The sequence below is a fragment of the Danio rerio genome, chromosome 2, assembly GCF_052040795.2.
Source record: "Danio rerio strain M-AB ecotype USA chromosome 2, GRCz13ab, whole genome shotgun sequence".
Lineage (NCBI taxonomy): Eukaryota > Metazoa > Chordata > Actinopteri > Cypriniformes > Danionidae > Danio > Danio rerio.
The window spans coordinates 4,093,198-4,114,580 of NC_141022.1; the positions used below are offsets into that span (position 1 = coordinate 4,093,198).

The 21,383-nt window shown below is 37.7% G+C and overlaps 1 protein-coding gene and 1 long non-coding RNA gene across 3 annotated transcripts in view; one reads left to right on the top strand and one right to left on the bottom strand.

Annotated features, from left to right (window-relative positions):
- Positions 1 to 1,385: 1,385 nt before the first annotated feature.
- The window catches only part of gpt (glutamic--pyruvic transaminase), a 40,387-nt gene continuing 20,389 nt past the window's right edge, over positions 1,386 to 21,383 (top strand). The window contains exons 1-2 of one of the 2 annotated variants that reach the window (NM_001142774.1): positions 1,386 to 1,551; positions 2,014 to 2,203. In NM_001142774.1, coding sequence (NP_001136246.1) covers positions 2,051 to 2,203 — 153 coding nt within the window. In that variant the 5' untranslated portion in view covers positions 1,386 to 1,551; positions 2,014 to 2,050. Of the gene's footprint in view, positions 1,552 to 1,733; positions 2,204 to 21,383 lie in introns of those variants that run through there. The other variant, XM_087239137.1, reaches the window with a different exon arrangement.
- The window catches only part of LOC141377726 (uncharacterized), a 187,805-nt gene continuing 167,892 nt past the window's right edge, over positions 1,471 to 21,383 (bottom strand). The window contains exon 3 of the long non-coding RNA XR_015478140.1: positions 1,471 to 3,230. This is a non-coding gene — a long non-coding RNA (uncharacterized LOC141377726). The remainder of the gene's footprint in view (positions 3,231 to 21,383) is intronic.

Sequence of the window (21,383 nt, forward strand, 5' to 3'; positions counted from 1 at the left end):
AATTCAGTTGAACACACTTCAAATTCAGATTGTTTTGGCTTATTATTAGCTCCATAAATACGCGCATGCGCTGAACATTTTGCAATGAAAACTGATCGCACGACAACAATTTATGCACTCGCACATATGCTCCCAAATATATTTTGAGGTCACATATCCCTGCTGAAAATTCCAGCTTAAACCAGCCTAGGCTGGTTGGCTGGTTTTAGCTGGTCGACCAGGCTGGTTTTAGAGGGGTTTTGGCCACTTCCAGGCTGGTTTCCAGCCATTTCCAACCTGGTCTTAGCTGGTCAGGCTGGGAGATGACCAGCTAAAACCAGCTTGACCAGCCTAGCCAAGCTGGGAGTCCAGCCAAAACCAGCTATATCCAGCTTAAACCAGGCTGGTCAAGCTGGTTTTAGCTGGATATGGCTGGTCATTTTCCAGCCTGACCAGCTAAGGCCAGGCTGGAAATGGCTGAAAACCAGCCTGGAAGTGGCCAAAACCCCTCTAAAACCAGCCTGGTAGACCAGCTAAAACCAGCCAACCAGCCTAGGCTGGTTTAAGCTGGATTTTTCAGCAGGGATAGATAAAATCGTGCAAATATACAATCAAAACAGGCACAATTTTGAGCCCTGCAAACTCAAATTCAAGCAGGTTCAAGCACTTTGTCCAAAATCAAAGCACTTTTCTAACCTTGAAAACACTATATTAAAAATCAAGCATTTTCCAGGATTTCCAGCACCCGTAAGAACCCTGTATACAGTAAAAGTGTAGTAACCATAGACCAAAACAAAATAGTATAACCACAGTTTTACTGTAAACACCACTGTTCAGATATGTTTGGTATTGCTTGATTTATGGTTACCTACAGTAATTGTAGTAACCACAAATTAAAAATGGCTTTGTAACATCAGACAAAGTTTAACTATGGTATTTGTGTGGTTACACTAATGAAATTCAGAAGAAAACAAAAGATGGTTTCACTATTACTACAGCAAACTCTGTTTGATTTTCATGAGGATATGAAAGACCTGACCTCGAATGAGAAAAACAAGCATTTGTGTAACTAGACTTTCACAACCACATAGTTTCAGAAATACAGCTCATAATCCTCCCTTTTTAACCACCAGCCCCCATTCATCCTAACAAGAGCAAAGAGTTTGAATAATGAGGAGCACGATGCCTTGAACAGCATGCTCTCTGACCACGTGACAGATGATTGGATTCACCGTCTTCCAAGTGTATATATTTTCCTTCAATATCTCAGCTGTTTCCTAAAGCTTGCTATAAGTACCTTTGCGGAAGAACTGTACCAAAAATAACCTGTAATGTGATCGCACTGTTGTTTGTTAATCTCTCCTGCAAGACACACAGAGCCTTATTCAACATGGGAGGAGCCGGCGTGCTTTATTCTCATTATTGGATCAATGGGAGGTGGTTAGTTCACGGTGCGGGGAAGTTTTTACACCGGTCAAAGTTTGGAGAGCCGCTTTCAGACGCTTCACACGCGGATTTATCGCTTCTGTCTGTGGTCTCGGCAACCGAGGAGGCTCCTTTACTACACTTCTGGTGCGTAATACAGTCAGGAGGAGGCACTGACCATAAAACTCCCCGTTTTAAAAGGGGGCCAGTCATGGAAAAGTAAATAGGGGGGACACATATCCTGTTTGTGAGGCCAGTAGATAAAAAAAGAGGCGTGGGGTTTTTAGCGGGGCTACTTATGAAATCTTGAATAATCTGATGTACAGTCCAAAGGTCTCCCAGAGTGGATCTTGGAAGGTTGAACTGCGCGCGTTACGACAAAACGTGCGCAGAAATAACCAAAGATTAAATACGCAAAATTTCAGTTTTTACCTCATATGCTTTTTGTAAACGTTTTTTATAGCCATAACTCTTTAAAATGTTGTCTAAGAGAAGCTTGAGGGTTTTAAAATGGGGGAGATGTGAGGCGGCTTACGCGGCGGCGTACCCCAAGGTTCCTGACTGGGTTCTCAACTTTTCCCCGCTGCCTTCCCTTTCTTCTCCCCATAGGGATTTTTCTGCTTTCCCGGCGGCCCAAAGCGAGCATATGCAGCAGAAGATGTCTGAAAATGGAGCGATACCCCGGCAGGGGAAAGTGCTGACTGTTGACACCATGAACGCGAACGTGAAGAAAGTGGACTACGCGGTGCGGGGACCAATCGTCCAGCGAGCCGTGCAGATCGAGAAGGAACTCAAAGAGGTACGAGCAGAGCTCAGTTCGCCTCAGCAAAGTAATGTTTATGCAATAAATTCTGCAAACATCCTTTTGGAAGCAAGATATCCACTAGGATAACAGGATAATGATGTGTTTATTTGACTTTCACCCCCACCTTTGCTTAACAAACTTGGTGAACTGATGCTCATCTGGGCTGCTGTTATACTGCTTGACTCTATAACTGCTTGCAGATTTTTATGCTTATATACAGTTGAAGTCAGAATTATTCACCCCCCTGTTTATTTTTGTTCCCAATTTCTGTTTAATGGAGAGAAGATTTTATCAACACATTTCTGAACATAATAGTTTTAATAACTCATTTCTAATAACTGATTATTTTATCTTTGCCGTGATGACAGTAAATAATATTTGATTAGATATTTTTCAAGACACTTCCATTCAGCATAAAGTGACATTTAAAAGCTTAACCAGGTTAATTAGGTTAACTAGGCAGGTTATTGTAATTAGGCAAGTTATTGTATAGCGATGGTTTGTTCTGTAGACAAGCTGGAAAAAATATAGCTTAAAGGGGCTAATATTATTGTCCTTGTTTGGCTTTTAAAAATTAAAAACTGCTTTTATTATAGTCAAAATAAAACAAATAAGACTTTCTCCAGAAGAAAAAATAATATTAGACATACTGTGAAAATTTCCTGAATCTGTTAAACATAATTTGAGAAATATTTAAAAAAGAAAAAAACATTTAAAGGGGGCTAATAATTATGACTTCAACTGTATTTTGGAGACTGATGATCATTCTGGGCTACTCATATCAGTCCTTAAAGGGATAGTTCACCCAGTAATGAAAATTCTGTCATCATTTAGTTACCCTTCACTTGTTTAAAACCTGTTTGACTTCCTTCCTTCTGTTGAACACAATGTTTTGAAGAAAGTTGCAAACCTGTAACCCTTGACGAGTATTTGTTTTTTTTTCTGCCATGTAAGTAAATGGCTACAGGTTTTCAGCTTTTTTCAAAAAATCTTCTTTTGGTTTTCATCAGAAAAAAATGAACTTAAAAAGCTTTATAACCACTTGAGGAAGAGGTATATATTTATATATATATATAAATAAATTTATTTATTTGTTTATTTTTTTGCTGCATGTGAATTACATGGGGGTTTAGGGGGGATTGACCCCCCAATTAATACTTGATCCCCCTGAAAGATGTTAAAACAGCATTTTAAGAAATAGTTTGCACTGATCTGTATCTTTCATAATAATATTACTAATTAAATAATAGATAATATAAATATACATTTGACCACCCTTATAATGGATTATACCATTGTGAATCTAATTAATCTAAGCCGATAGACATGGTGCACGAAACACTTTTCTTGTAAAATAGATGTATAGCCTAAACGCAAAGTCAAACTAGATGCATAGTTTGACCCAAAGTTTGACTAACTATCCCACAACGCACTGAAAATTATATATGTTCGATGTTAAATATGTTTATTAAATAAGATCGGTGTCGTTTAATTTGATTACCTGAAGCATGTATTACACAAAATAACATAACCGGATAAGTTGACCCCCTCGATTGTCAATGTATATATATATATATATATATATATATATATATATATATATATATATATATATATTTATATATATATATATATATATATATATATATATATATATATATATATATATAGTGACTTTTTTCCGCTAGTAAACATTTCTTTCTGTTATGCATAAAGGTAATTACTCATTTTTAAAGAAAAAAATAGGTTGAAATTTAAAAGAAAATCTTTGATTATGTAATCAAGTGACTCATAAGTTCACTCTTAAATGGAAAAATAACAAAATAAATGAAGCATCCAAAAGGAGGTTTGCATCTGCAGTAGAATAATTATTTTTTAATTCCTTAAAGAACAATTTTAGTGAACAGTTCTCAAAATAACCATCATCATGATCAAAATAGTGTGAAGAACATTTATTATTTTTTTTTAATAGTCTTGAACATCCAAAGAAGCTTTTCACTACAGTAAAAGACTCTTTATGGAACCATCAATGCCAATAAAGAACCTTTACATTCAAGCATATTGACAGTAAAAGCCCATTGTCTATCTCTCTGGCACTTTCTCTCCTTCAGTTTTTGGAAAACACGCTAGATCAGAGCTTGTAAAACATTCTGTCATCACTCATTAGTGGATAAAGTCCACTCTTTGTCACTCATTTAGTTAGTTTGGCTACAAACATCTCATAGCTAACCTGTTTTGTGCATGTAGTAAACTCTAAGATAAGACCACAGCGCTGATTGTCATGGGAACAGAGATCATCTCTGTTTGTCAAACCTCACTCTTTATATCAGTCATCGTATCTAAGCACAGGAAAGAGAGCTTCCAAGAACTCGCACGCATGGAAATTACATTAAATGGCAAACATCTGTCGCCGTAAATTTGCAAAAACAACAGCTGAAGTTGCCCTCCACATCTAGCAAGCGTTCTTTCAAGATCCTCTTGCATTAGATGTTTTTAGGTTGTATTTTAAGGATGGACACTATGTAGTTTATTAATCATGTGCATAAATGGGTACAACCCATTTTAGAAAGTTCAAGAGTTCACACTTAGATAATGCTTGACTATTTTAGCAGGTTTGGCATGCTGTTCTGGGAGAGAACCCTGAGCTCGGAGATAGGTGAGCCCAGGGCTCCCGCTTGTTCGGTAAGCATTATGAGATCAGGTAGTTCTCGATAACTTCCCAAGAATAGACTGTGAATTTTGCGTATTAGGTGCTTGTGACTAACTTTTGTTGCATGTTTTTGTGTGGGAGAACACCTGAGTACCCGGGGAAAACCCACACGAACACGGGGAGAACATGCAAACTCTGCACAGAAAGTGTCGATTGGCTCAGTTAGCGTTTGAACCAACAACCTCTTTGCTGTGGGGCAACAGTGCCAGCCACTGAGCCACCGTGTCGCCCGAACTTAGAATTGAGGAGGAGGGAGAAGGGATGGATTGGGGGGGGTTTCCAAAACGAAGATGAGGAATGAAGTTTTAGGCTGGATATTTATATTAAATTTGGAATGATCTGATTGGCTATTAGTCAATCCTATCACGTGCTCCTCTTGAAATTAGTTTGGGAAACTTCACGTAATATTTTTATCTGTTTCCCAGTGAATATTGGCAATATAGAGTGGCACGGTGGCTCAGTGGTTAGCATTGTCGCCTCACAGCGAGAAGGTTGCTGGCTTGAGTCTCGTCTGGGCCAGTTGGCATTTCTATGTGAAGTTTGCATGTTCTCCCCGTGTTGGCGTGGGTTTCCTCCAGGTTTCCCCCACAGTCCAAACACATGCGCTATGCAGTAGGTGAATTGGGTAAACTAAATCGGTCGTCGTGTATAAGTGTGTGTGAGAATGAGTTGATGTTTCCTAGTACTGGGTTGTAGCTGGAAAGGCATCTGCTGCATAAAACATATGCTGGAATAGTTGGCGGTTCATTCCCCAATGCTGACCCCTGATAAATAAGGGACTAAGCTGAAGGAAAATGAATGAATAGATTTATAAAGAAGGTGAAACTCATATAATTTCAGTATTGTACAACATCAAGTTTACATCCACTTTTACACACATCATACATACAGCCATTCTTATAATTGTGATGTATTTACAAAATACAAAAGGCATTTGCGTCAATGGAAGGTACTGGCAGTCACAGTGACCTCACACACACTTCTAGTGAGCAATGACTCAGCAGACTCGATTAAAGGTATTAAAGCTCAATCACAATATCCAGCACTGTAATAAAACATGGGTTTCCAGCAATATCATGTTATAACAAGGGCGGCACAATGGCTCAGTGGTTTGAACTGTTACCTCACAGCAAGAAGGTCGCTGGTTCGAGTCCCGGTTGGTCAGTAGGCATTTCTGTGAGGAGTTTGCATGTTCTCCCCATGTTGGCATGGGTTTCCTCCTGGGTGCCCTGGTTTCCCCCACAGTCCAAACACATGCTCTATAGACCTTTTTCTTTGAACGCAAAATTACCCATTATGCTTTGCGTGTATGCGCAAGGAGAATGCGAAGAACTTCCGGTCGGCAGCTGATGCGTGTAAACAGTCACATTTGGACAGCTTTGAAACGATAGTTTTATTCTATTTTACCTGCTTTTATCCTCTTTGAACTAATCCTGTTGTCCATCAGCACCATCTCCTGGACTGATCATTTAAAGAAATGCGATCTAATAGGATGGAAAACAGCTGCTGAGAGGCATTTTCCCCTCGGTGTCAGACGACATCTTCTGCAGTTTAAATGAAGCCTTGTCATCGCTAAAGTCAACATTTTCTCTTTATTTCAAATATATAACCAGCCCAAACAAATGTAATTCACCAAAATGCCACTGACACACTGATTTAATAACTGTGACAGTGAAAATATAGGCTATTGTCATTTCGAAATGACAGATAAACACAAACCGTGGTAAATACAACATACGAAATATAACACAAACGGCTCGCGATTAGAATGAACAGCAAATCAGCCAGCAGAGGATCAATAACAGACTTTTATTGGTCATTTTTGTAAATTGCACGACTTTCATACCTGTTAGGTTTCATGCCAGTACTCTGGTTTGCACTCGCTCTCTCTCTCTCTCTCTCTCTCTCTCTGTGTGTCTTAAAGAGCCGCTGAGCTAACTCTGTATTTCTGACGGCAGAACCGTGAACTAGGAGAACGTTTTTCTCGTATTTCTGACGCACTTGAACCACATGTGACAGATTATAACGGCTTTAACACACACATTTCTAAGTTGCGTGTCACAAAAACACTCTGTTATCTATTAAAAACGTTATTGAAACCCATTTTCGGTGCGCAAATTACCAGCTGTACACGGAAGTTTTTAGCATTCTACCGGAAGACGCTGGTCGCTATGGCGCCCTCCATGCAGCAGCCATGAAAAAGGTCTATAGGTGAATTGAATAAACTAAATTGTCCGTAGTGTGTGTGTGTGTGTCTGAATAAGTGGGTTTTGGGTAGGTTGAGGCTGGAAGGGCATCCGCTTTGTAACTCGTATGCTGGAATAGTTGGCAGTTCATTCTGCTGTGGCAACCTCTGAAATAGAGACTAATCCAAAGGAAAATGAATGAATGAATTGTGTTATAACAGGGCAGGCACTACTTTTCTGCTAATTTGTTGAAAGAATATGCTCTCTGTTAAAAGTCTTGGCAGCCGTTGTAAGGATGGTTTTAGGTTTCTGGGAAAGACATGCATGACAAAGGTGGCCTTCACCTAATACTGTACAAATCTCTCTCTTTCTCTCTTCCGACCATTTATTTTATCCCATTTGCTAGCTTGTCTTAAAAAAAAAACAGAGGATAAAGTTTTGTTCTCAAGCTCCTTTATGTAATCTCTTTCATTCTGCATTTCATTATCTTTCGCATTTTCGTCTTTATGTAATGTAATGTGTATTTATTTAGCACATTTATTGTGTATGGCCATACAACCAAAGCACTTCACAATCATGAAAGAGGTCTTACCACACCACCACGTTACCAACCAACTACACAGGATTATCAATCTTGTAACACTCACCTATCTTCTATATTTTTACAATGTGTGTGTCTGGTCATAGCAGCTATACTCCCAGGGTAAAATACAGACTACCAAAATGTATCCAGGCTTCCTCTATGCCGAGGAGCGATCCTGGACGAGCCCCCGAATTATGTTATGCCCCGCCTGGCTCGGAGAATGAGATGGGCTAAACATAATTATGACGACTCAATATTTAAAAAGTTCATCTGAGATATTAGCTGCTATGGATTGACACAGACAACAGACGTGGCAAAAAGATAGTTCGCTTTATTTACAATTAAGATAAAGAAAAAAAAGACTAATTAATCACCCAAAGTATATTTACAAATGTGTACAATAGATGCAAAATAAGTAAACAAATCAATTGCATCCACTTGGATGATGCAACGGCAGCCACAGGACAACGCCGCCTGACACCACACACCAGCTATAGAGGAAGTGGAGAGAGACTAATACAGTGGATGGGGATGATTGGGAGGTCATGATGGGTAAGGGATAGAAGAAATTTGGCCAGGACACCGAAGCTGCACCTCTACTCTTTACGAGAAGTGCCATGGGATTTTTTAATAACCACAGAGAGTCAGGACCTCGGTTTAATGTCTCATCTGAAAGACGACACTCACTGACAGTATACTGTCCCTGTCACTATACCGGGGCATCAAGACTCACACAGACCGCAGGTTGAGCGCCCCCTGCTAGGCTAACTAACACCTCTTCCATCCACAACCTAGTTTTTCCATGTGGATACTCGCCAGGCTCAGCCCTGCTCAGCTTCAGTAAGTAATCGGTCTTGGGCTGCAGGATGATGACGGTGGCTCCCAAAAAACTGTTTTATTGGCGTGTAAAACATTAAAATATTGCAAAAGCAAGTACACTTCCATGTAGATACAAAGTACACATGCACTGACGTCAGAGGTGCAACTTCTGGCCCTTAAAGTGCACTGTCCTGAGTTTAGATCCAACCCTAATCAAACGCAAGTGAAAAATCAAAGATCATCAAGGGTGAAAGTTAAAGGCGGGTCTGTTTGGTTAACTTAGAGTTAAAGGACTATGAACAGTGACCTTTTACTTGCATATAGTACACAATGCTTTGTTTATGAATGATTTTTAGTGTAATCATTCAAGTTTAAAAGGTTTAGAGATTTTAGAGAAGCTTTGAGATGCAACTGGCATGATACTGCTCATATCGTTCGGGCATCGATAATGCAATGTGTGAGTCCACAATAGTCACATCACAAGTTATGCAATGTTGAGTTATTTATATATATACATATATATATATATATATATATATATATATATATATATATATATATATATATATATATATATATATATATATATATATATATATATATATATATATATATATATATATATATGAGTCAAAACACATGAGATTTGTGGTGACACTGCAGAACTGAACCACAATAGAGTAAAAGTTTAACATCTGCATGTGTTTTTAAGGCCTGTGTGAACATTTTAAGAGTTTAACACATTTTAAGAGAACATAAAAATACATTTTATTGAATTATTTATATGATGAAGACTATGCAGTGCTCTTTTAGATTTGATTATTCAATTTCTGTATTCCCCAGCAAACCATAAAGCACGGTTTATTTCACTTTAACATTTGCTCCATTGTGCTTATTTATGACTGTTGTTCAAATTACAGTACACACAAATACTGTCACTCTGACACTGTAACAAATTATGTAAAATATATTTATATTTCCCTCCCATACAAATCATCCCAAAGTAATGGCTTACTAAATATAGTTAAGTTGTGTGGTGAAATTGTATTTATATGGCTACATATACAGTTGAAGTCAGAATTGTTAGCCCCCCTTTGATTTTTTTTTCTTTTTTAAATATTTCACAAATGATGCTTAACAGGGCAAGGAAAAATTCACAGTATGTCTGATAATATTTTTTCTTCTGAAGAAAGGCTTATATGTTTTATTTCGGCTACAGTAAAAGCAGTTTAAGTTTTTTAAAACCAATTTTAAGATCAAAATTATTAACCCCTTTAAGCTATATTTTTTTCCCGATAGTCTATCGCTATACAATAACTTGCCTAATTACCCTGTCCTGCCTAGTTAACCTAATTAACCTAGTTAAGCCTGTATAGAAGTAAAAATATCTAGTCAAATAATATTTACTTTCATCATGGCAAAGATAAAATAAATCAGTTATTAGAAATGAGTTATTCAAACTATTATGTTTAGAAATGTGTTCAAAAAATCTCTCTGTTAAACAGAAATTGGGGAAAAAATAAAAGGGGTTAATAATCCTGGGGGAAAAAATATTGCAATGTCAATTTTTTTTCCAATATCCTGCAGCCCTAGTACTGTAGGAAACTTAAGGGGGTAGTTCATTTAAAAATGAATATTTGCTCATTATTTACTCAACTTTAAACCTTTTTGGGTTTATTTCTTTTGTTGAACACAAAAAAAAGGTATTTTATAGACCGCTTAAAACTGGTAACCATTGACTTACATAGTAGAAAAAAACAATACTATGGAAGTCAAATGGTTACAGGTTTTCAGCTTTCATCAAAACATCTTCTTTTGTGTTCAATGGAAGAAAGAAACTCTATAATGGTTTAAAACAAGTAAAGGGAGAGTAAACGAGGACCTAATTCCCTAGCTGCAAAGGGATAGTTCACCCAAAACTGAAAATTCTGTCATCATTTACTTTCCCCCGAGGGATTTCAAACCTGTTTGAGCTTTTTTTTCTTCTTCTATTGAACACAAAAGAAGATACTCTGAAGAATGCTGGAGATCGTGTTTAGCAAAAAAAAAAAAATACAATTATGGTTTGAACCCACCTGAGGGCAAGTAAATATTCATTTTTGGGTGAACTATTAATTAAAAAACAATGAACACCTTGTAGTAAGTCGTTTAAATTTCTTATTTTAAATAGCTAATTATAGTGTATCTAAAATATGTACATTAAACTGAAAGCATGCCTCTTTACAAGATTCGATTGGTTGAAGTTTATCTGTGAAGCGCTTTTCACAGATCATTGTGAGTTATTTTAATTATTACATGACACAAAGTGAAATTAATGTGATGTTTCTATTGAAAACGCAATGAAAACTCTTTCATGTGTTCAACTTATTAAAAATGTCTGGAAAGGCATCCGCTGCATAAAACATATGCCGGAATTGTTGGTGGTTCATTCTGCTGTGGCGACCTTTGATAAATTAAATGGGCTAAGCTGAAGGAAAATGAATGATTGAATGTTTGTCGTGTAAACACCTGGTTGTCTGGCTGGCTGGCTGGTTGGTTTGTTGGTTGATTGGTTAGTTGGCTAGTTGGTTTGTTGTCTGGCTGGTTGTCTGGCTGGCTGGTTGGCTGGCTGGTTGGTTGGTTAATTGGTTGGTTGTCTGGCTGGTTGGTTGGCTGGTTAATTGGTTGGTTGTCTGGCTGTCTGGTTGGCTGGCTGGTTGGTTGGTTAATTGGTCGGTTGTCTGGCTGGTTGGTTGGCTGGTTAATTGGTTGGTTGTCTGGCTGGCTGGCTGGCTGGCTGGCTGGCTGGCTGGTTGGTTGGCTGGCTGGTTGGCTGGCTGGTTGGTTGGTTAATTGGTTGGTTGTTTGGCTGGCTGGTTGGCTGGCTGGTTGGTTGGTTAATTGGTTGGTTGTCTGGCTGGCTGGCTGGCTGGCTGGCTGGCTGGCTGGCTGGTTGGTTGGTTAATTGGTTGGTTGTCTGGCTGGCTGGTTGGCTGGTTGGTTGGTTGGTTGGTTAATTGGTCGGTTGTCTGGCTGGTTGGTTGGCTGGTTAATTGGTTGGTTGTCTGGCTGGCTGGCTGGCTGGCTGGCTGGCTGGCTGGCTGGTTGGTTGGCTGGCTGGTTGGCTGGTTGGTTGGTTAATTGGTTGGTTGTTTGGCTGGCTGGTTGGCTGGCTGGTTGGTTGGTTAATTGGTTGGTTGTCTGGCTGGCTGGTTGGCTGGTTGGTTGGTTGGTTGGTTAATTTGTTGGTTGTCTGGCTGGCTGGTTGGCTGGCTGGTTGGTTGGTTGGTTGGTTAATTTGTTGGTTGTCTGGCTGGCTGGTTGGCTGGCTGGTTGGTTGGTTAATTGGTTGGTTGTCTGGCTGGCTGGCTGGTTGGTTGGCTGGTTGGCTGGTTGGTTGTCTAGTTGGTTCGCTGTTTGATTAGTTAGTTGGCTGGCTGGCTGGCTGGCTGGCTGGCTGGTTGGTTGGCTGGCTGGTTGGCTGGCTGGTTGGTTAATTGGTTGGTTGTCTGGCTGGCTAGTTGGTTGGCTGGTTAATTGGTTAGTTGTCTGGCTGGTTGGCTGGTTGGTTGGTTGGTTAATTGGTTGGTTGTCTGGCTGGCTGGTTGGCTGGCTGGTTGGTTGGTTAATTGGTTGGTTGTCTGGCTGGCTGGCTGGCTGGTTGGTTGGCTGGCTGGCTGGTTGGTTGGCTGGCTGGTTGGTTGTCTAGTTGGTTCGCTGTTTGACTGGTTGGTTGGCTGGCTGGCTGGCTGGCTGGCTGGCTGGCTGGTTGGTTGGCTGGCTGGCTGGTTGGCTGGTTGGTTGGCTGGTTGGTTGGCTGGCTGGCTGGTTGATTGGTTGATTGGTTGGTTGGCTGGCTGGTTGGCTGGTTGGTTAGGAGGCAGGCTGGCTGGCTGGTTGGTTGGCTGATTGATTAATTGATTCATTCATTTATTTATTGACCTGTTTGATTGTGCCTGTTTTGACCTGTTTTGTGTTTTTTAACACTGAGCGGTATGGTTCAGTACAGTGCAGTATGCATTTATGTCTGGATCCACTATTAGAAGTATTGAAATATTGATTTGTACTATACTGCTTTTTTTAAGCAACAGTAAACAACAGTAAACACGACACTTTATCAGTGTGGGAAGAAACACTAGCTCCGTATATATCCTTTTCTGTACAACAATTTAACATAAAAACATGGCCTGTCTGCAGTCTTGTTTAACTGTAGTGTTAAAAACATTAATTTAAAGAGTTCTGCAACATAGAGTAATACACAAGTAACAAACTTGGTGACTAGCATGGACATTTCTCTGTCCATAAGAAGAGCACATTCCTTGCTGTGTCGTAAATACCTTTGGGGTTGGATTACACACTGACTATTGCTTTTGTCAGATTGGTATCTGATTGGTAGGCCCACACGGAAACACGACAGAGAACAATGTTAGATTTTACTAGACGCTGCATTTGAAACACCACGCATAAGCGGTAATTAATTATTTGTGAAATTTGATGCAAAGATGATATAATACAAAGTTTATCCTTTTAAAATGCACATACATTCCAAGATGTAAGAAGCTGATGACCGTTAAATGCATTATAACCATCTTGTAGGTGAAAACAGGGTGTTCCCACACTTCTTGAAAGTGCTTAAATTTAAGGTGTGGGGTGTTATTTCAAGAACTGTACTGTTCTGCTTTCTGTTCTAAGACACTCTTAATTTAAAATATTTTAAAGATCACATTTAATTATTGCCAGTATTGAATTAACAAATTGTATTTAAGTTATTTGAACTTAATTGTTTAAGCATACGTAAATATTAAGTGTAAGTAAAATGTTAAGTAAAATAAAGGAATTTCATGGTCCTATTCATGCTGGGGTATGATGTGCAAAAGTGCTTGATTTAACATAAATGATGTTTTAAAAATTCCTTTGATCTACTGTACATGAAAGTGGACCCTGAAAAAGAGTCTATTATTTGATGGTGCAGCTAAAGTCCAGCTGTAAAAACTTCAGAAATGTTTAGTGAAATCCGACCTCCCTGTTGTTCATTTTTCACTCTGAGAAAGTCTGCATGAAAACCTCCTCCTGACACAAACCACCCGCCCTCTACTCAAGTTAGACTAAAGCCTGTCATTTCTTCAGGGGCGGCAGTCAATCAAACACACCCCATTGGCTGTCACATAAATTCATCTCCCTCTTTCTGACCAATTGGTGCAGAGTTTGGAAATAATGCCTTTGGTCTTTTTTTTTTTGGTGTGAGGGTGGGAGTTTCTAGATGCTTCAGATTCTATTGGACAGAGGCTCGGTTTCTTGTTAGTGCGAAACAGATGTGCAGTTTGCGGTCCAGTCCCATCCGTACCAACCACTGGGAGCGACTCTGTTGTTTGTTGAATATCAGACAGCTGGAGCCTGAGGGACAAAATCACAGTGTGAGAGAATGAAAAGGCCATAATCAAGCGCTGGTCTGTTTTATCTCACACATATAATGGGCTCAATTCTTTTGAAAGAAAGGGTTTAATGCAAAGAGCACTAGAAGATTGTAATACTTGCTTTATATTACATTTCCCTTTTTTTAAATGTTAGTACCCGTATTGTTAGTTTTAAGGATATCTATAAGCAATTGTGCACCAAAAACAGTGACAAAATTTGCATTTAGATGATATAAACCTGATGTAAACATCCAAAGCTTGCAGTTTGTCACTTACGTCTAAATAGACGATCGTTTTTTGCCACTTCATACTTGAGTTTCTCATAAAATCTTCTGACCAATCAAATGCTCCCTAGTATTTGACATGCCCCGCCCCTTTTTAGATGCTGTTCATTTGTTGCGCTTGAGCTCAACCACTATCTCTGGCAGAGCGGTGATAAAAACTAAACGCTATTGGCTGTTTTCTATAAAGTGGAGGAGCTAATATTTAACCCCCGCCCCTCTTTTCATTTTTCATTTGCAATTACGTCTTAATTTCGATTGAAAAAAATTACATATCAAAGCACTTCACAGTCTTTCAGGACCAATAGGATCTGGATGCAGCCTTTATGATGCAAGCTGAGATTACATCACTCAGCGATGCAATGTCAGACACAATGCACTCAAATGGAGTGAGTGACGTCACTGTGATGGTTAAGGTTAGGGGTGGGGTTAGGTGAGCCCATTAAAAAACATTGAATGCAGCTCAGATTGCACTGCACCAGGTCTGCCTCCAGACCCCTCTCGTCAGGACAGTGACAGACACACTTATTTATTCGATTTACAATGAATTTGAACGAACAAATTGCCGTAAGTATCCTTGTCTGAGTTATATTTGACAAAAGAAAAGTCAAGTTTGTACTAATTCCAGTTACTTTGCATTAATAGATTAATTAATAGTTTTATTTATAGGAATGACTGGTATAAATGTTTATTATTTTGGCATTTAAATGGTTTTTGCTTTGACTCCATTTGTTGGTGTTTAATAGTTTTTTTTTAAATAGCTAACTAAAAAACATCTCCAATTGAAATTCAACTGTCGTTACATGAACTCATTGAGTCTTAGTGAAGTTTATTCATAAACTAATTTCGAGAGGATCACGTGCTTATGATTTATCACGGCCAGTCTCGTATTTGCAAATCACTAATCTTCCAATCATATGAGCCCTAAGGCACCATAAATAGCTTCAGTTTTCAGTTCACTTTATCTTCGTTTGGAAGAAACCCCCCTCCTCCCCTATTCTCCTCCTTTACCTGTGATTGGGCGGCACGGCGGTCCAGTGGTTAGCACTGCGAACCCCACAGCAAGAATACTGCCGGTCCTAGTTCTATAGGACCGGTGGGTGTTTCTGTGGGGAGTTTGTATGTCCTTCCCGTGTCCGCGTGGGTTTTCCCCGGGTTCTCCGGTTTCCTCCCACCATCCAAAGACATTCAACATACATAACAATCAAGCTTGTCTAATTCCTTACGTTCCCTTAGCTACAGCAGCAGGGGAGTTCTGAGATCCACCGAGCTCGGGCTCCCTTCTTGCTCTGCCAACGGGAGGAAGCCCCGGGCTCGAGGAGCCCTTGAGCTCGGGGCTCTCTCCCGGGACAGCATGCCAAATAAGCTTTGTAAATCATCAGCTAAGTGTGAACTCTTGAACTGTAAAGTGTTACTAAATAAACTGACATCAACATTCTCAACAAAAAATTATTTACTTTTAGGCAAAACTGGACAAATTCTGACAAATCCCTGCTGAAAAATCCAGCTTAAACCAGCCTAGGCTGGTTGGCTGGTTTTAGCTGGTTAACCAGCCTGGTTTTAGAGGGGTTTTGGCCATTTCCAGGCTGGTTTCCAGCCATTTCCAGCCTGGTTTTAGTTGGTCTGGCTGGAAAATGACCAGCTAAATCCAGCTAAAACCAGCTTGACCAGCCTGGTTTAAGCTGGACATACCGGGTTTTGGCTGGGCTCCCATCCTGGCTAGGCTGGTCAAGCTGGTTTTAGCTGGTCATCCCCCAGCCTGACCAGCTAAGACCAGGCTGGAAATGGCTGGAAACCAGCCTGGAAGTGGCAAAAACCCCTCTAAAACCAGCCTGGTCGACCAGCTAAAACCAGCCAACCATCCTAGGCTTGTTTAAGCTGTTTTTTTCAGTAGGGATATCCTTCAGCGTAACACTTATCTGGGGAATTTTAAAGGGACAGTTTACTTAAAACCTAAAAAAGACTTTAAATTTCTTCACATAGTGTGCATAATCATATAGGATTCACAGCATCTTATAACCCACACACACTCTTTCAGTGATAACAGGATTATCAGCAAATATTTGCTAGCAGGATTTGAAGTGGATTAATGTATGACAGCTTGATTGGTTGAACTTTAAATATCTCAGGGATGTCCAAGGGTAATGATTCTGTTTCTCTGTGTTTTGGTCTTGTTTAGTGGACTTTGATGGATAATTCAGCTCTGTCCTTTTCATGGTAAATGATTGTTGCTGTTGATGTTTAATTTGTCTGATTTCATATTGTCTCACTCAGAGTAAACTCATCCCCCAATAGATGATGTTGTTCCTTCAGGCGGATCACAACCCCTGTGATTTGCACCCTGCTTGTAACCCTCATTAGTCCTCTTGGATGTTTTGCCCCCTTTGTTTCCATTGTCAGTGGTCAGGTCCTTCTTGTTTCAGTTTCTGGTTCCTCTGTTGAAATGATCATTGGGCCCTGCATTTGCATCCAGCTTTATCTTGTTTAACCCTTTTACAGTTTTATATAACATACTGTAGCCTGAGCTAAACTCTACGGAGCACATTCCTCTGCTCATGTAAAGACCTGTTGTGTTCACATTCATCACATTCATGACCTCTTTGTTTTACAGTGTTGCAGCTGTGATGTAATGGCAGTACTGTAAAATTGTTTTATGAGCATACAGTATTATTGTTGCTTGTAGAACAGCCTCGTCTTTTAAGGTGAACAATCTCGCTTTCTGACGCTGAGAAAACTCTTGCTTTCACACATCTGGGCTGATTTAAGAAACCGATTTATCAAACGACGAGAGCGCAGCTACGGAGAGAGTGAATCACATAAATCCTGGCATGTTTTCATTCACTTTGCTGATACTCCAGTGACTGATTGCAACAACTTTTTAATTTTTATTATTTTTAATTCAAATTAAGAATGGATTAAGCAAGTGTTATTTCTGTTTAATTTAATATTGTTTTATATTTTATTTAATTTTATGATTTATTTAATTTTATTTGTAATTTTGTTTATTTATTAAATTATAAAATTTTATTAATTTTTTAATTTCTTTATTTCTCTATTTTATGTATTTATTCATTCATTTATTCATTTTATTTATTTATTTAATGTAATTTTAGTATTTATTCAATTACATATATTTTTTTAAAGTTTTATTTATTGATTTCTTTAAAATTATTACTGTGATTTACTCTTTTTATTTATTTTTTATTGTAATTTTTTTCATTCACTCTATTTTGTTTTATTTATTAATTGATTTTTATTTAATTTATTAATTAATTATTATATTTTATTTAATTATTATTTTTTTTATTTTAATTTTAATTATTAATTTATTCATGATTTTATTTTATTTATTTATTGTTTTATTTAATTGTAACTTGATTAATTAGTTATTTTGTTTTATGTTTTAATTAATACATTTTTATTTATTATATATATTTATTTATTTAATTTTATTATTAAGTTATATTTTATTGAGCTTAAGCATTACATTTTTATATTATTTAAGTTATTTATTTTTTATTTATTCAGTCATTCATGATTATATTTTATTTTTTATTCGATTCTATTTATTTATTCATTCATTCTATAGTATTATTTATTTTATTTTAATTCAATTATTAAGTTTATTTCTTTATTTTATCAAATAATTATTGTATTTATTTATTTAATTAATTTATCATTTTATTTATTCAGTCATTTTTGATTAGATTTTTTTTTTTATTCTTTTTTATTTATTTTATTATTTTGTTGTTTTATTGTTTGTGTTTATAATTAAAATAATTAAATAATTTATTAAAAATAATTATTTTATTATTTTATTTTATTTTTTTTACTTTATTTTTTATTTTATTTCATTATTTATATTTTATTTATTCAGTCATTCATTATTATATTTTATTTTTTATTCATTCATTTTTTTTTTTATTTAATTGATTTATCTTTTTATTTATTTATCTTCATAATTTGCTTTATTTTCATTGTTGTCATTATTTACTTGCTTCTTTTAACCCTGTTTAAGTTTATTTCTTCTGGTGAACCAAAAGAAGACAATTTGAAGTGTGTTGGAAACCAGTACACGCTTTTAAACTGTACATAATATTTTTACTAATATGATTTATAATGCCTGTCCATATGCTTTGAAGCATGGCTGCTGGTCATGAGCTACTCTTTAGCTGGTTTAAGCTGGTCATGTGCAGGTTCTGAGCAGGAGCTTTAGTTAGTCTTGCCTGAAACTCCACACATATGAAGTTCATCTCCAATCCATTTAAAGTCATTGCCATCTGAAACAGCAGTTGAACTATTGAAGAGATCTTATTGATTTTACCCCTTTGACCGTGTTTACATTCAATATTTGTATAGGCTATACTATATTCTCTCCTCCAGTCCAATCATTGATTTGTTTTGTTATCTTCTAGTCAAGTATGCAATGAACAGTGTTGGGGGAAAGTGTTGGCGTTTTTTTAGTATTAGCATTAGCATCCCTAATGTACAGTTGACAATCACCTGTAGTGCATGTCTTCGGAATTGTGGGGGAAACTGGAACACCCGGAGGAAACCCACGCCAACACGGAGAGAACATGCAAACTCCACACAGAAATGCCAATTTATCCAGCTGGGGCTCAAACCAGCGATCTTCTTGCCATGATGCCCTAAAGCTAGTTAATTAAACTATGAAGTAATATTATTACATAACTCGCATTGCTTGTAATGTCTTACCCCCAGTAAATGGCAATAAAAGCACTGAAAACAATCCCCACACACCAGTAAACTAATTAGCATTAGCATTAGCGAAATAGTTATTCTTTTTCAAATATTTCCCAAATTATGTTTAAGGTTTTTACAGTATTGGTGTTAGCATTAGTATCAGCAGTAGCATTAGCGTTAGTATTAGCATACCTCATCTGACTATGTTAATTTTATTTCAGTAATTTATTGTCTTCAAGCTAATTAGTTAAACTAAAAAGTAATATTATTACATTACTTGCGTTACCCCCAACACTGGTAATAAACCCTGCTGAAAAAAACAGCTTAAACCAGCCTAGGCTGGTTGGCTGGTTTTAGCTGGTCAACTAGGCTGGTTTTAGAGGGGTTTTGGCCACTTTCAGGCTGGTTTCCAGCCATTTCCAGCCTGGTCTTAGCTGGTCAGGCTGGAAAATGACCAGCTAAATCCAGCTAAAACCAGCTTGACCAGCCTGGTTTAAGCTGGACATAGCTGGTTTTGGCTGGGCTCCCAGCCTACTAGGCTGGTCAAGCTGGTTTTAGCTGGTCATCTCCCAACCTAACCAGCTAAGACCAGGCTGGAAATGGCTGGAAACCAGCCTGGAAGTGGCCAAAACCCCTCCAAAACCAGCCTGGTCGACCAGCTAAAACCAGCCAACCAGCCTAGGCTGGTTTAAGCTGGATTTTTTTTAGCAGGGAATGCATTGAAAACAATCCCCACACACCAGTAAACTAATTAGCATTAGCATTAGCAAAATTTTTACTCTTTTTCTAATATTTCAAAAGTTATGTTTAAGGTTTTCAAAGGATTGGTATTAGCATTAGTATTAGCATTAGCATTAATATTAGCATTAGCATTAATAATAGCATTAGTATTAGCATTAGTATTAGTATACTTCATCTGACTGTGTTAATTTTATTTCAGTAATTTATTGTCTTAAAGCTAATTAGTTAAACTAAAAAGTAATATTATTACATAACTCGCGTTACCCCCAACACTGGCGATAAATGCATTAAAAAAATCCCCACACACCATTAAATTAATTAGCATTAGCAAAATTTTTATTCTTTTTCTAATATTTCACATGTTATGTTTAAGGTTTTCAAAGTATTGGTATTAGCATTATTATTAGCATTAGTGTTACCATTAGTATTGGCATTAGTATTAGCATACTCCATCTGACTGCGCAAGTTTTATTTCAGCAATTTATTGTCTTAAAGCTTATTAGTTAAACTAAAAAGTAATATTATTGCATAACTCGCGTTATTTGTATTGCATAACCTCCAACACTGGCAATAAATGCACTGAAAACAATCCCCACACACTAGTAAACTAATTAGCATTAGCATTAGCAAAATTGTTATTCTTTTTCTAATATTTCACAAGTTATGTTTAAGGTTTTTACAGTATTAGCATTAGCATACCTCATGTGGCTATGTTCATTTTAATTCAGCAATTCATTTTTATAGCTACTTAAACTGGCAATAAATGCGCTGAAAACAGTCCCCGCACACCAGTAAACCAGCACTTTTATGATGTAACTGCTAGAAGTGCGCGTTTCTCACTGGAGAGAACAGCACGTTCGGAAAAACAAGGTGTTTGTATGTTGCGATCAGCATGCAGCGAGAGGGACAGAGCTTGTTTGTGCTTTTGAAATGAGCAAACAGAGAGAAAGGGACACAGAAGGGGACTGGATGAACCCCTGCCTTCAGCTGCACTGCTGACCCGCACGCTTGTTTGTTCACCAGATAACAGACGTAAAGCACTTACTCATGTTAACCCTCTGATTATCACAGAGGCTTTGGAAATTAGTATTATTAGCATTAGCATTCCTCATTAACATCAACATTATTATCCCCTTGCGAAATTCTTATTCTTTTTTCAAATATTTCCTACGTCATGTTTAAGACTTTCACACTATTAGTATTAGCTTTAGTATTAGCATTCCACATTTAGGATTTATTAGGATTAATATTACCATTCCCCGTTTAGATTTTTCACTGTGTTAGCATTAGTATTAGCATACCTCATGTATAGCTAACGTTAACTTGGCGCAGTAGGTAGTGCTGTTGCCTCACAGCAAGAAGGTCACTGGTTTGATCCTCTGCTCAGTTGGCGTTTCTGTGTGGAGTTTGCATGTTCTCCCTGCGTTTGCGTGGGTTTCCTCCGGGTGCTCCGGTTTCCCCCACAGTCCAAAGATCTGTGGTACAGGTGAATTGGGTAGGCTAAATTGTCCGTAGTGTATGAGTGAGTGTATGTTTCCCAGAGATGGATTGTGGCTGGAAGGGCATCCGCTGCGTAAAAATGTGCTGGATAAGTTGGCGGTTCATTCTGCTGTGGCGACCCCAGATTAATAAAGGGACTAAGCCGACAAGAAAATGAATGAATGAACATTTCTTAAATTATTATTAATTAATTAATTAATTAATTATATAATTAATTAATGGCTGGAATAAAAGCTATTTTTAATTTTATTTACTAT